Here is a 15015-nt window from a genome sequence, read left to right as displayed (position 1 = left end):
TGGTGACCCCCCCCCCCCCCAAAAAAAAGACACAAATGTTGCTTTTAGGATCAAGGTCCAACAGCGGCTTTAATCGTTGCATGAGATGGAAACGTTGTCAGAGGAGAGCGCTTTTGTTGCGGAACGTGTCACTTTGTGACCTATTTTCCCCGGCGCCCGCCTTGTCATCTCCACGGCCGCCATCTGCGCCGCACGCCGGCCCGACAGCCGCTCAGCTTCCAAAAAAAGACACAAATGTTGCTTTTAGGATCAAGGTCCAACAGCGGCTTTAATCGTTGCATGAGATGGAAACGTTGTCAGAGGAGAGCGCTTTTGTTGCGGAACGTGTCACTTTGTGACCTATTTTCCCCGGCGCCCGCCTTGTCATCTCCACGGCCGCCATCTGCGCCGCACGCCGGCCCGACAGCCGCTCAGCTTCCCCGCTTGGCGGCTCGATGGGAACCCGTTGTGTCAAAGTTTGGATGTTTGCATGCACTCGCGCTCGTTTTGTCTCGTTGGAAGAAAATGTCTCCCAGCCGTCGTCTGAGTCATGAAAGGCCGCGGCGCAAGTCGGCCCTTGTGTTTGACTTTGACCTGTCGAGTTGCTTGTATTTGTGCAGCCGCATCCCCGCTTTGTACCGAAGTGCACCTCACTTAGTGAAGAACTATGCGATGAAAGTATGAGGAAGTAAAGCAAATAAAACAAATCAATCAAATGAAGGAACGGCTGAACTTGATTTGCGACGAACGGTTATGTGCAGGCTCACGTAACACGAATCTGAATGGAACCGAGTCACGAAAGCAAAGTCGGCAACGTGTCAGGAAACGCCGACTAGAACGCTCGAACTTTTCGTGACTGTAACTAAGTAGCGAGTCACTAAAGCAAATGAGGCAAAAAGTCAGGCACTTTAAATGGTGGCAGGGGTATGCAGTAACTAGCTCAAGTCAGGCCGCGCCTCCCGAGAACAGCTGAACTTTATTCCGTCTTAATCATGGTCACTTGAAAAAAACGGCCGTTGTGAGCTGAATTCCATTTCAGATGTTTGTGTATGTGATCGGTTCATTCCGGGCGCAGCCGCGTCGGAATCTTAACAAGCTAGCTCTGGCTCCGAGCGTAACTTGTTTGACGAATACATCCGTTCGGGAGTGTTACGCGCCGGAGGGAAGCGCTTTGCCCAACACTCAAGTTATCCGTCTTATGCAACGTTTGTATCTCCCCCCTCCACCCCCCCCCCACACACTCCTCTGACTAAGTCCTAACTTTGTCAAAATATGTGTTTTGAAATCATAGCGCTTTGTCAACAAATTTGTACTGATGGATTTGCTCCGAAATCCAAGATAACCGCATGAGGTTAGTGTGTGCTGTCCTCCCAAAAAAAAAAAAAAAAAAAAAAGAAAAATGAGCATAGCGTCGCTGCGTCTGCATGTTATCTTTTAAACTGCGCTTTCAGGAACCCGAAAAACAACAACAAAAAGCCCCATTCCCCGTGCGTCTACGTGGACTGTGAAAGGTCGAAATCGAGGGTGGTCGCACGTGTACTTTGCAGTTTGAAAAAACCCAAGCTCCTCGTCTCCTCTTGGTCATCCTCTCCCACGCAGGCAGATAAACGCGGCAGGTGGCGGGGTGTTAAACAGCTCATAATTTGGCCGGGAATACAAGCCAGACATGGTCCCGAGGCTACGGTGTGGGGGGAAGGGGGAGGGGGAAGGGCTAGTCGGCGTGCTTGGCTTCGACATGGTCCCGAGGCTACGGTGTGGGGGGAAGGGGAAGGGCTAGTCGGCGTGCTTGGCTTAACAGGATTTCACCCGTCCAAGATCAGCTTTGACCAACCCAAAGTGGCCCGCAACTCAATACTGCTTGACAACGTGGCAAATGCCACACCAAAGAGAACCTGCGCTTGGAGATTCTCAAAATGCCTTTTTTTCCACTCCGCTTAAAATGCTCGCAGACTTTGGGCTGATGACAAACAGACAATACGACGGTACCGGAGTTGTCCAGGAAAAATAAACGGTTGTTTCGAGCTCTTTCTGTTCTTTGGTAATCGGCACTGGCTTGGTTTCCCAAAAAGCTGAGATTTGATTTGATTGATTGATTGATTGATTGATTTATTTATTTAAAATCCAGGTTCACTGCACCTCCGAGCATCACGTGTCGAATTTCCCAGCAGCCTGAACCGCAGCACGAATATGGCGTGTGTTTATTTTGACCGTGCTCATCACTTCAGTCGAGGGCTGCAAATGATTTCCGTCACTTCTGGTCCCATCGACTGGTCGAGACCACTCGTGATGCTGCGTTCCGCTTGTGTGTGTGTGTCCGTGTGTGCATGTGTGTGTGTTGCCTAGCAACATAGTGGGCAGGGTGCGCAATGCTGTTCGAAATGGGTTTTTCTCTCCCTCTCCCTCTCTCTGCTTTGAATGTGTTGGGCAGTGCAAGCACGATGGAAATGATGCTCTTCGTATGTTCTGTACGATGCCAATGAGTCACTCTGATGTGAAAGAGGCACCCGTTTTGTTTTTTGGTTTTTGCGCCAGTTTCAACAGTGACGACGACATTGATATTTCCCGTATGATTTTTATCTTGCTGCTCCATCAAGAAAAACGGTACCAGTGTGCGCGTTTCATGATCCACAACTCCAAATGCTCCATTTTTAGACACGGGCAATTGTCAAATTAAAACAACACTCAAGTGGGCGCGTACCTCGCCGTCTCTGTCGACCTCGGCGGAAAACAAACAGGAGGCGCCGCGTGAGTTGACAGAAAAATTGCAGCGCGCCGCTCGGCTGCCATCCCCGCCGTCTCTCGGCATCGTACGCGCAAGGCATCAAAATAACAAGCGCGTGCGAGCCAAGGACATAAAAGCAGAAGCCTGTAATGGAGCTGCAGGGAAGAATCGGACTCTGATGATGCCCCCCGTGCTTCAGGGACCTTCCATTTCTGGCTTGACCAACAGAAACCAATTAAGGGAAGCCCCCCCCCCCCCAAAAAAAAGAGTCCTTTGTGTCACATGATTGATTGTATCTGCATCAAAATTGGTATTTCTGAGTAATCTTGTAAACGACAGTCAACGTCCTGATCCAATGTGTCAAAATCACCGCCGTGCGACCCGTTTCTATTTTGATTACGATTTTACCAAATGCTTAAGGCACCGCTGCTAGCTTGCTTCGTGTATGTGTGTGTGTAAGTCACCAATCTCCATTCAAGAATAAAATCAGGTTGATGTAATCGGGGGCAAATCAGATTTGTCTGTTTATGCCGCAGTTGCATTTGGCAAGTAGTCTATTCTTATCGTACCCTATTTCTGATTCCCATCTGAGGATATCCTATTTCATGCAAAACACACACACACACACACACACACACATATGTTTCCGCTGATATGATTTTGCGCCACCAGGGAGCAAAACATGGGAATGACGTGCAAGTGTTGAATAGAAGTCGGCCCGCAAGGCTCCAGTCACATTTTCCGAAGCCATTTTGATCCGTCTCTCTTTGTGTGAAATCAATAAAAGATACGGTAGCCTTCTCCCGCCATCTTTGCTGTGTTAAGCAGACAAGTAAGTGTGAGACACAAAAAAAGCCACGCCAGCCTCACTCTGCTGATTTTTCCGGTTCTATTTGAACAAAGCGCCCAGCTCTCGTACTATGCTAATGCATGCCCGCCCCCTCGCCGAATGCCTCCTCAGACCCCCCCCCGTGTGCCCAGAGACCTGCCAAGAGAGTGGACAGACAAGCTCAGTGACTGCCAGTCTGCAGATGCAGGAGCCCGTGCGCTCATGCATATTAAAAAGCGCCGCCACCTGCTCGTCGTACATCACGCCCCGCATTCTCGCGCCTCGGAATTTTAATCAAGCGTGCCGACAGGAAGCCACTCCGCGCTCCACGTCGCGCGGGGTCCTTTAACTAGCCGCTTCTCGCGAATGTCGAATGTCACCGCATTGTGGATGTCCCCGAAGACACGGAAAAGAGAGGGGCGGCAAAAAGGGGGCGGGGACCGTCCTGCCGATCGCATTTCGGAAAATTTCCATTCCGGAGTCTTGCGTCTTTCCTGTCTCGCGCTTAGCCACCGCCGCGCTTCCTCTCAAGGCTGAATAATGACATGCCTACAGATAGAGAGACGGAGGGAGGATTTATTTGGAAAAAGTGAGGAGACGGCACCAGCTCCAGCGCCTCGCGCTCGTTCATTTGAGAGAAAGGCTTCTTTTTGTAAAAAGATGCTGCCATCCACAGTTCAATTGAGCCTCACACCTGCAGCTGGGGCAAAAAACATATTCCTCCGGTGCTTGTTGGTCGTTTGCGATTAGTAACGAAGATAATGGCATTCGGGTAACGCCTTAGCGCTTAGCAATACCCCGAAGTCTCGTCGCTAATGGGCAAAAGCGTACCAATCTATCAGAAAAAACACACCAGCCAAGCAAATTGTTTGTTTCACGTGAGATGCGAGATTTCGCCCTCCCGGTGGCATATTAACTTGATTAGAGTGCGATCAGCGAATACGACTTATGTGGCCGCTGATTTCCATAGCGGCGCTCCGAGCAGCATGCGAGGCAAATTAGCATCTCATCATTTTAGCAGTTGGGTTATTTTGAGAATTCCGAACGGAGGGCACCTCCGACTGCGCTCGCAGGAAAGTGTACGTAGGTGAGAGCTTGCCCGCCCCTGGTTGGATATCAAAAGTCTACACACCCCTGTTTGAATGCCCGATTTTTTTTGCAGGATGAAAAATGCGACCAAGAGAATTCATTTGAAAGTTTTCTGTTTCCGCCGCTTCTGCAGAAGAGCCCGGGAAGAAAAAGCGAAATCTTCCTGCCAGTTCTCCCCGTTTTTTTTTTTTTTCTTGCTAACTCTGAACATGGGTCCTGACAATGTGATGTCCATCCCGGCGGCTCCAAACACATCCCGTGATTGTGAGTCTGCCCACAAGGCAGCGAGCGGCGCACGTTAGCTAAGCAATCAGCAGCTTCCCAGAGCGCGCCCGCTCCGTCTCCGGCTCTCTCTCGCTGGTTCATGTTGGAAAGGGACTTTGCTGTGTTCTGCTGTCAACACGGGCGGCGTTGTCCCAACGAGCGCGGGCGTCTCCGGCGGCACGAAAAGCCCTGCGCGACCGCACTAATGAGCGCATTAGAAGGAAGTCACGGAGGGGAGGAAAAAAAATGCTACAATTGTAAATGGAATCGTCCCGTGTGTTGGTTGCCCCGCGCCGAGGAACCCGGGACATCCACGTGATGCCGGCCCGGAATAACCTTTGGATCGTTTTTTTTCCACAAGGCATCGTTTGCGCAATGATATTAAGTCCGGCCAGCGCGTGAGGAGTTAGTGAGGAACCTCCAATGAAAGACGACGGTCCATAACTTGACACATGGCACAAATGATCAGGTGACTTCAGCGGGGTCATTGTGTCACCGTGACCTTTTAGAGTCGACTGTAGCGAGCGTTAGTTCCAAACTTTTCAATTGGTCGCCTTTTATGAGCCCGACTTTGCTCCAAGCCTTTGCGCCGGCAAGGATCGAACTCGAATTCCAGCTCATTAAGTCAACTCAATACCGTACTCTACTTGTTTGTCACTTCGAATTTGTCTCGGCACTTCGGTTGGACCGTAACGACTGTAAAAAGGCTGAAACGATGGAGATGTGGACATTTGATGCCAGCGTATCACTCTTGTCCTGTCACCGCCGATCCAATACGTTGGGGGGGGGCTTTGGGCGGCCGGATTCTAGTCAGAGGAGCGTTGAGCTCGGATGTGCTTGTCATGTCTCGGAGCAGCCGGTTATAAATAAGCACCGGTGGCATCGTAGCATTTTCTTACTTGTCAGCTTGATCAAATGCAAACACGTAGAAAATTGACAGGCAGCATTTCTCAAGACCATATCTAAATATCGCTTGTTTCTCCACAGCATCAACAAACTCCACAATCAGAATTTAATGTTTCAGTGCAGGCTGTTCATTGGAAATGTCCTTTTTATTTTCTCTCCCTCTCCTAGATCTTATAGATAGGACGATTTTTTTTTTGTCTTACCTTGAGTCTTGGGTAAATGATTTATGGTCGGGTATGTATCACGCCTTTGAAACCACAGCACGTTTGATTGATTAGCGCCTTGGGAAGAATATGCCATCGCATGCTGAATTTAAGGCTGACCTGACAGCCTCCCTCCCTGTGGCTGAAGACCCTCTAAAAAGTGCTGCCAAAATGTGCCTTCAAGTCCAAACTGATTTATTTCTTTCTTTCTTTATTTATTTTTCTTGGACGCGACATCATACATCATCATCCATTCCCAAAGTGCTGTGTCACTGGTAGCCCGGCAAGCTTGTTGCTCACTTCTTGCCTTGCCACCGCTTGTGACGGTTCCAATCGCAACTGACGAGGAAGAGTCGGAAAGTTTTGACAGGAAATCTTGTAACTACTAAAAAGCTGCACCGTCTCTGCTGGCCCTGGCCTTGACTTTTCCAATCTCAATGTATCAGACAACACGGTCTGAAATCAACATTTTTTTTTTTTTTTTTGACAGTAGGAAAAAAAAAACCCATCTCCCTTGTTGTGCGTCTCTTAAAACCACTGACCTAACATAGCATGCACCAAAGGGGCTGGGTTTTTTTTTTTGTTTGTTTTGCATACCTAATGTGGTCACCACCGCTGCTGCTGCTGAGATAAAAGCTGAGAGGGACTCAAAACGCCATGGCAATTATTGCCGGGGACCGGTATACCGCATGGGAGAACCAACCTTGCGTTCTATTTTTAAAGCGGCGTCTTGGAATAGAAAACCTTTTAAATGTTATCCTGTGGGAATTTGTGAAATTTGTTCCCCCGTTCCCTCAAATGCTCAGGAGCTAAAAACATCAGGTAATTGAATGAAATCTAGTTAGTTTCGTTCAATGAGGTTGCTGTACAAGTGCAATACATCAAACTGAAAGCTCTTAGTTTCATTCCTCAATTAGTTAAGCAGAGTCGTGGAGATGTGAAAAATGACATTCATTGGCTTCTGCAACCATTTCTGATTATTTATTTATTTCTTAACTCTTCTGCTGTGATTGATCCCTAATGGCATCCCTCAGGGCTCCACCCGAGGAGCCTTTCCGGTCACTTAATGCTTCGTCATGTAGGACAGTAAAACATTTTGTGTCCAACATATTTTGACTCTTATGCATCCTTGTAAGGTACTCTTCCTACAATACTACAGATTCATGCTCCGAGACATTTGCTGCCTTCTGTCTTGCGGTCTTCCGGCATACATCACAGACGGCGTTCCTCAGGGTTTCATCACTAAAATATAGTCCTGCAAATGACATTGGCAATGATAAACATACTCTCAAGGTCATTTGCTGGCTGCTTTTGGTGTTGCGGTTCACAATTTCTAGCAGCTAAAGGTTGTTATCGCTCTTCTTCTGCTCAAAACACGCACTCTTAGTTTCATTCCTCAATTAGTTAAGCAGAGTCGTGGAGATGTGAAAAATGACATTCATTGGCTTCTGCAACCATTTCAGGTTATTTATTTATTTTTTAACTCTTCTGCTGTGATTGATCCCTAATGGCATCCCTCAGGGCTCCACCCGAGGAGCCTTTCCGGTTGGTCACTTAATGCTTCGTCATGTAGGATAGTAAAACATTTTGTGTCCAACATATTTTGACTCTTATGCATCCTTGGAAGGTACAGATTCATGCTCCGAGACATTTGCTGCCTTCTGTCTTGCGGTCTTCCGGCATACATCACAGACGGCGTTCCTCAGGGTTTCATCACTAAAATATAGTCCTGCAAATTACATTGGCAATGATAAACATATTCTCAAGTCTCAGGTCCTTTGCTGGCTGCTTTTGGTGTTGCGGTTCACAATTTCTCGCAGCTAGAGGTTGTTATCGCTCTCCTTCTGCTCAAAACACGCGAAAACCTTCTGCATGCATCATTTCATGAAAAGCATCTCTTTGCATGTTCCACCGCACGGGCATTTAGATAGCCGCGTTTACCTTCAGCCAGCAGTTTTTGCTCTCCAGAGCAACGTATTTCTCCTTTTGTGTTCCATCTGATCTCTCATCATCTCTCGGGCCTTTACATCATGAGCCCCCAGATTGATCGATCAACGGCCAGAAACAAAGCACAGATTGAACGAGACACGGGGGCACAGCAAACCGATTACGGTGTTTTTATTTCGCCACCAGCGATCGTTGGCTCGAGCGTCTGTCGAGAGGCGCCCACCGGCCAACGGACGCGCGCGGCCGGCAAATGTCTGCCAAGCCATGGGCGCGGGCTCAGAATAGCAATTAGGAAAGTATCGGCGCCTGGGATTTTGCGAACGGCGCTCGCAAGAATGTCGATGGTTGGAAAGGCGAATGATGTGTAATCCAATTGCGATGGCAAGGTAATGCCAGTCAATCCCATTTGCGGTGCGAGAGACGATTACATGACGGAGTGAAAGTCGGTGCGTCTGTGGGTCGGCGTGCGCTAGCATGTGGCTCCGCTCGCTAGCCCCCAACACTTAACATGTTGCCACCGCAGCTTGCTCGACAGCTGCGCGCATATCGCTGGGCGGAGCTCTCTGCATTGCAACGCTGAAGGATGCCACCCGGGCTCTCGTCGTCGCAAGGGCCGCTCAGGGTCAGACGAGCGAAGGCAATTAAGTGCACATCACGAGGCCCGTCGCTGTGTTCTTTTTCTCATGTCTTTTTTTAACTGTTGACCTTGTGCGGATTTCCCTCCGGCCCACATCAAATATGTTACATGGTGTATATGTTTTGATAGATTGATTCCCTTTGAATTATTGTGTGATCTGAGCACCAAGAAGTGAAATGTTATTTCATTGTCTTCAGACAATCACGGTGCTCATTTGATAAGTTGTCATGGTGGCAAATTGTCAAGAGAATCATCATTTGATTCGATGAAAATGGTTTTCTTTTAATCTGCGGCCTTCAACGGGGTACAGGGAATTAGGAACAGTTCAAACGGAAGTCAGTGTCAGCTTTTGCGGACGTCGTTCTAAATTTGACTTTGTGTTTCCCTCAGCGATGGCCCCAACACAGCCCAGCCTGCGCTCGGAGGTTTTCAAGCCTTGCGTCGAAGACAAGGACTTGGCCTTTTGCCTCAACGAGGGCGAGTGCTCCATCATTGAAACCGTGGCCGGGGTCCATCGACAATGCAGGTGAGCGCTCGTGTTCTTTCCCCCCCCCCCGGAGTAAGCCGGCAGAAATCGGAACACCGAACGCATGCAAACACGACACACTCAAAGTCCATAATCGCCTCAACCACTAACTGAGGGATCAGAGATGCTTTGGCCGCATTAGCTTGCGCTCAGTCGCTGAGCCGCACCAACAAATAGTGTTTCTTCCCAAAAATGGAGACAAATACGCAAAGCGCGATGGCGGCCGATAGCGGTGAGAACACCCTTGTCTCCTCGTGTGTCCAATGTACAAAGTCTGTCAGAAAAGTTCCAAGACCGGCGTCGTCAAAGTTAGTCTGGAGCGGAACGCACTTTCTCAGCATTGTCATGGCCATCTTGATGTCTTCAAAACCGGTCCCCTTGATGTCCCCTTTGACTTTGGGATGGGGGGTCAGGGAGGGGTGAGGGGGGGGTCACTTAAACCCGCGTAGAGAGGATGGCATAGCGATATTCTTCTAGGCCAGGAACTGTCAGATGCTCCGGGTGATACGTATGAACAGACATCGTCATGCGGCGGCGGTCCAAATTCTCGTCTCGTTCCGCTACAGTACGCAAAAAAGCATCACGCCATCTTTTTGTCAGTGTGATTTGAAATGTGATGAAACCAGTCCTGGAACCTTTCTGACACAATATGAAATAAAAAGCCCCGACCGGCAGGGCGAGTAGTTGTCAAAAACAATGTACTTCAAGGATTTAAAGTGTTTGAGCAGCTGAAGGAAGTATCAAAAGGAGTAAGAGCACAAATTAACTTCTGTCGTTCTTGTCTCCGCACAAGTTCAGCGTTTGATTTTTATTGCGTCAAATAGGGCGAGTTGAATATTTGACATTCCCAGATACAAGTTGTTGCTTCGGACCAGCCCGACTCTTGCTCGCTTGTCTGCAAATGAACTCCCGTCGCGGCGCAAATCCATGCAGAACACAAAATGCCGGCTCCTGATGTCATTCACTAGGCCCCGCCCCTTAAGGCCACACGCCCAACAAACGAATACTATTGTACAAACGGCAAGTAGCGAGACTCGGCTATGACATCGTATTTTATATTCTCTTAAGTTTTATGCCATACGGTGAGATTTTTCTTCATTGAAAGCAAAAAAAGTTTTCAAAACGGGCATTTTGTTGGGGGGCTGTTGGAATGGCCGAATGGCATTTCAGTTGATTTCATTTGTGCAAATTGGTTACAGACGGGAGTCGAACTGAGTTGCTAGTTTGGTCATGGAACAATTGACATTATGAAGCAATCAAGCCTTTCTCACAATGTCTTGCCTCAATTCATGCCGGGGTGGCTCGTCCACCCGAATAAATAAATGGCCATCTCGTTGACTATAATGACATAAAAGCAGTTAAGAGAACATGGCGGAAGGGCTTAGGGTAACTCGGTGCTGAGAAACAAACGCCCCCCCCCCCAAAAAAAAGGGATTTGAACAAGTTGGTTCATGTCACTTCCCCTGGAGGCACCCGCGCACTCCGTCTGTGATCTGAGTTGAGCCGTCAATAAACAAGGAAAGATGTCAAAAACAATCAGCGCACCGGAGTCATTTGATGGAGAGCTCCGTTTGGAATTCATTTTGCTCTTTTTTTTTTTTTTTTTCCTCTCATACTTCCTCGTGCAGGATGTTTGTTTGCCAATGCAAATAAGGCTCCCAAAATAAACATGCAAATTTGCTTTTTAAGAGTGTGTGTGCGTGTGCACGCATGCGTGCGCGCACGTGACCAAAATCTGACGGCAACTAGCGCCACGGTAACGCCTTCTCTTGTAGGGGCAGAGGAAGAAATATTTATCTTCAGACGTCATTATTGCAGGTGATGAGAAATGAAAGACAAATGAGGAAAACTGTCTGTCTTTATTTATCAAATAAATGTGTGTGTGTGTGTGTGTGTGTGTGTGCATGTGTGTGTAAGAAAAACACACGCGACCGATTTGAAATATCTGGGGACACCCGAAGGAGGTGCAACGCCGCGGCGACCTGGCCTTCCAGCTCAGACGCGCGCTGGCCTGTTGGCGCACTCCAGCGACGTGAGGCATCAAAATCAGACGCACGGAAAGAGGCCAATTATGGCCTTTTGATTAAAATGACGCCAGTTTGTTTTACGGCCGGCCGCGCGGGCTTTTTAATGGTGCGCTTGACCGTCGCCAACGCGCGCTCGCGCTGGAAACGGTGACGGATTTGGATTTTAATGGCGGGCTGTAAACCGTGATGGATGAGCGCTTGTGTGAGGTGCGCTTGGGGCGGCGGCGATGTTGTGGCAGCTTGCGAGTTAACTCCTCGGGCCTTTTTAGCCTCCGATCATATCTTATGGAAAAGACGGTGCCGCAATTGATCGTTTGGCACGGACGACCTTGGCTGGGCTTGTTGATGACGCGCCCGCGGGCAAAGATGCCTTCCTTCCGCTTTCAAAAGAAGTCAACTTGAAATTAAAAGCGGGTCGCCGGAGTCGGTGGGCTGCTGCTGTGGAATATTTGCCAGGGAATTCCAAGTCAGTGTTTTGTTTCTCTGAACCCTGAGAGTGTCCCCCCCCCACCCTTCATATTCAAAAGGGTGGCACTGCTGAATGCATTTTGAAGTCCTCGGCGGCGGATTGAAGGTCGACGCCCATCGGTCCCATGACGCCTGTTTGTATAGCAAAAGTTCCCATTCCTGGCCGTTGTAACACTTCCTCTGAGCTTTGTTTTTGGGAGCCCGAGCAAAGGCTCTCAATAGGCCGAAATTGGCCCTCCGGCCATAGTTTGCCCAACAGGGGGATCTGTTCCTCTCGCACCACTTGCGTCCCCCTTTATCAAAGTGACATTTGACTGCGGCGGCAGAGTTTGCGCGCCGAAGCGTTTCCTCGCCTGAGATGCGAAGATGACGCAAAGCTGCTGCAAACTTCCTTCCCAAAGAAAACTCGGCAGCCCACTTTCTGCGTTTCCTCCCGTAACCCACACAAGTTGGTCTTGTCTTTTTTTTTTTTTCTTCTTCTCCCCTCCTCCCCTTATCGGCACTTTCCGATTTATATGTAAATCCGCCAACATTACATAAAAATGCAAATGGAGCCACTCCGGAAACTAACTAATTCCGCAGGGAAAAGTTTGCGTTTTTGTCAACCATTTTGATCAGGGACTATTAATTAGCAGCCAATCAATTCCCAACATCCAGATTGAATGATAAGCCCGCAGTCGCGTCATCATATCCCAACGAGATCAAATGCACGAATGTTGGCCGAGTTTGGTGGCCGAATGCGCGTGTGATGAAAAGACGGTTGCCGTGGCAATGAGACGCACAAAGACTAATTGGTTGTCCAATTAATGGCTAACTCCCTTTGCTCATTGATTCACTGTATCGAGACCTTGTTCAAATAATTGGATGAGAAGATTTTGGATTGCAATCCCGCCCTCCTCCCTCTTCATCTTTTACTTTTGCCTGGCGTGCGCATCCATCGCGATTGATCGGACATTTGAACATGAATCGCCAGCTAACCGCGTGTGTGATTGGGCACCGCTCTGAATAATTCATGGGCGGATTTGCACATGAAATTGCTTGGCCCAAAGGCACGCTGACGCCGGTTATTAGATCATATTCAAATGAAGATTGATTGTTTCGTTTTTTTTTTTTTTTTTTAATATTTGCTCCTCCAAAGCCATCAGTGCAGAAGGACATTGGCAGCAATGTTTCATAATGTGCCGCGCCGTGCCTCGGGGGACATCCGGCTCGATGAGGAAACACATCGAATCTCCCAAAAAGGAACAAACGCAATCATGCTCGCTGCACCTCATATCACAAAAAAGTTGCTTTTATGATTAGTTGTTTGATTTAAAAAAAAAAAAAAACAGCAAAAAAACATAAATTGAAATTGTATTTCTTTTTAAGAAACGGTGCTCGCTCCCTGGACCTCACGTGACACAAATGATTTCATGCCCCAAAAAGAAAATTTGGCTATGCATGAATTGTGCTGCTAGGATTTGAAAAATTGATCTCAGCAGTTGTACAAATGTTTGTTTCACTTCTTCCAAAAAAAAAAAAAATCAATTTTGTAATGTTGATTTTCAGATAAAAATAAACTCGCCTTTTACTTTAGTTTCAGGAGTAGGTTTTTTATTTTCTTTTTAATACACGGCGCACTTGTCGAGTGCAAGATTGAAATCAAAGTAAATGTCACCGAGTATTGTTTTTGACCTTCCTTCGTCGCAATCCGAAAATACCTTTAAAATCAACCTCGAAAGCTCAGGAATGAAATGATTTGACCAAAATGAAACGAGTTAGTGATGCCGTTTTTGTTGACCTCAAGTACGATCACGTCGGCTGATGCGAAGCAGTCTCAAAGCAGCAGAGGGAGGAGCCCCGCTGAAGCGATGAATCCAAATTGCCTTCATTAGTCTGCCGAGAATCGGATGCCGATCCCGTTTTGCTGAACTCCTTCCTTTCGTTTGCCCTCCGGCCTCGGCTAAACGCTGATCGACCCGCTCAATTTCATTTGGGGAGTAATCCAATGAAGTCAAGTTGCAAATGGAAAGAGACGGACAAGCGTTGCAGCCCAACGAGTTGCCCGCCTTAAAAGTGTCCTTTGCTCTCCCGAGATCTCTCCGTACGCGTTGCGACGACGTCCTGTTTGCGGGGCGCCTTGAAATGGTGGCGTCCAGATAAATGGTGGCGTCCAGAGCGCAGCCTTGATCGCAAAGCCCGAGCGGTGTCCGTCCGTGTCGGTTCGGACCTCACCAGCTGCTTATTGAATGATTGAGCAAATGCGAGATGCTTCACAAAGAAGTGAAACACCTCGACGGTGTGTGGGTGTGGAAAGCCAATGTCTCAGGTTCAGCTAAGCTCCAAAGTTAAGCTCGTGTGCTACACTCGAAAGTTTTCGCTATCCTTCTTGTCTTTGTGTGCATATTTTCAGTTGTCTCTATATCAGTCAGGCAAATTTGCAGAAGGAAACAATGAAGTGGTCTTTTGGTCTTTGGCGCCTTTTCAATTTGCAGGCCTCAGCGGCGTCCGTCCTGTGAGCTGTCACCAGTCCGAGCGGGAGGTTAAGCCTCCTTCGTAATTCCTTCGTCGCTGGCCGTGAGAAAGAAAAAGGCGAGTGGGGCGGGGGGGTGGAGGACGACCCGGGCAGCGTGAGGCTGAGGAGATGAGCGAGGGAGGAAGATTGGAGCTCCCTGACAAGGAGTCTTTCAAGTTTGGAGGTTTGAAGTGCTAAGGAGATGCAAATGTGTGCAAATAAGTGCGCAAGCACCCTCTGCCACACTCTGGCAGGCAGAATACTTCCAAGCCGAGAGCTGATTGTCAAAAAGAGGCAAAGTTGAGGAGTTTGCCCAAATATTGCCGGCAATCGCAACGCCGCTCCTCACGGGCTCACCTGTGCCCAACTGAGCGGCGGCGGCGGCGGATTTAGGAAAGCACCCGATTGCTATCCCGTCACGGTAATGCTCCGTTGGCAGCATTGTGCTCGGTGGAAGCCCATTTCAAATGTGTTTCTTCGCGTCAGACCCGACCGACTTGTTTTCACGGTTGTGGCGCCTCGAAGATCAAATATTTCAATACATTGCCATCAAACATTTGGGATGTTGGCCCATTTTGCGCCGACGACACCGAACCGAAACAAACGTCTGTTCATACATTTGTCGATCGGCGGACGGCATTAGGCGGCCATCATTGACCAACGCATCGGGGGGAGGGGGGAGGGGGGGGTGGTCTGGTTAGCAATTTGCCGACACGTGACAAGACAAGTAAAGGGGAGCTCGACGAACGGATCGATGCTCCAATTACTGGCGCCGACACGCAAATCCATCCGCGGTGCGACGGCAGTTGAAAACTCGGATGCGATTCTTGCGCCGGTCGAGTTGGACGACCGCACGTCGCCCGCGTGACATCGACAAACTCGAGTGTGTGCCGCACCAAAGGCTTTCACTGCAAATATCGACGC

At 48.7% G+C, this 15015-nt stretch overlaps 1 protein-coding gene across 1 annotated transcript in view; it reads left to right on the top strand.

Moving 5' to 3' along the window:
* The window catches only part of nrg3b (neuregulin 3b), a 113981-nt gene that overhangs the window by 49219 nt on the left and 49747 nt on the right, over window positions 1-15015 (top strand). Inside the window, 1 exon segment of the mRNA XM_019883345.1 lies at window positions 8967-9102. Within this exon segment, the coding sequence (XP_019738904.1) occupies window positions 8967-9102 (136 nt within the window).

Source organism: Hippocampus comes, unplaced genomic scaffold, assembly GCF_001891065.2.
Source record: "Hippocampus comes isolate QL1 unplaced genomic scaffold, H_comes_QL1_v1.1 scaffold367, whole genome shotgun sequence".
Classification (NCBI taxonomy): Eukaryota; Metazoa; Chordata; class Actinopteri; order Syngnathiformes; family Syngnathidae; genus Hippocampus; species Hippocampus comes.
The sequence above is the reverse complement of the archived record's forward strand: the minus strand, read 5'-3'. Positions and strand labels throughout refer to the sequence as shown.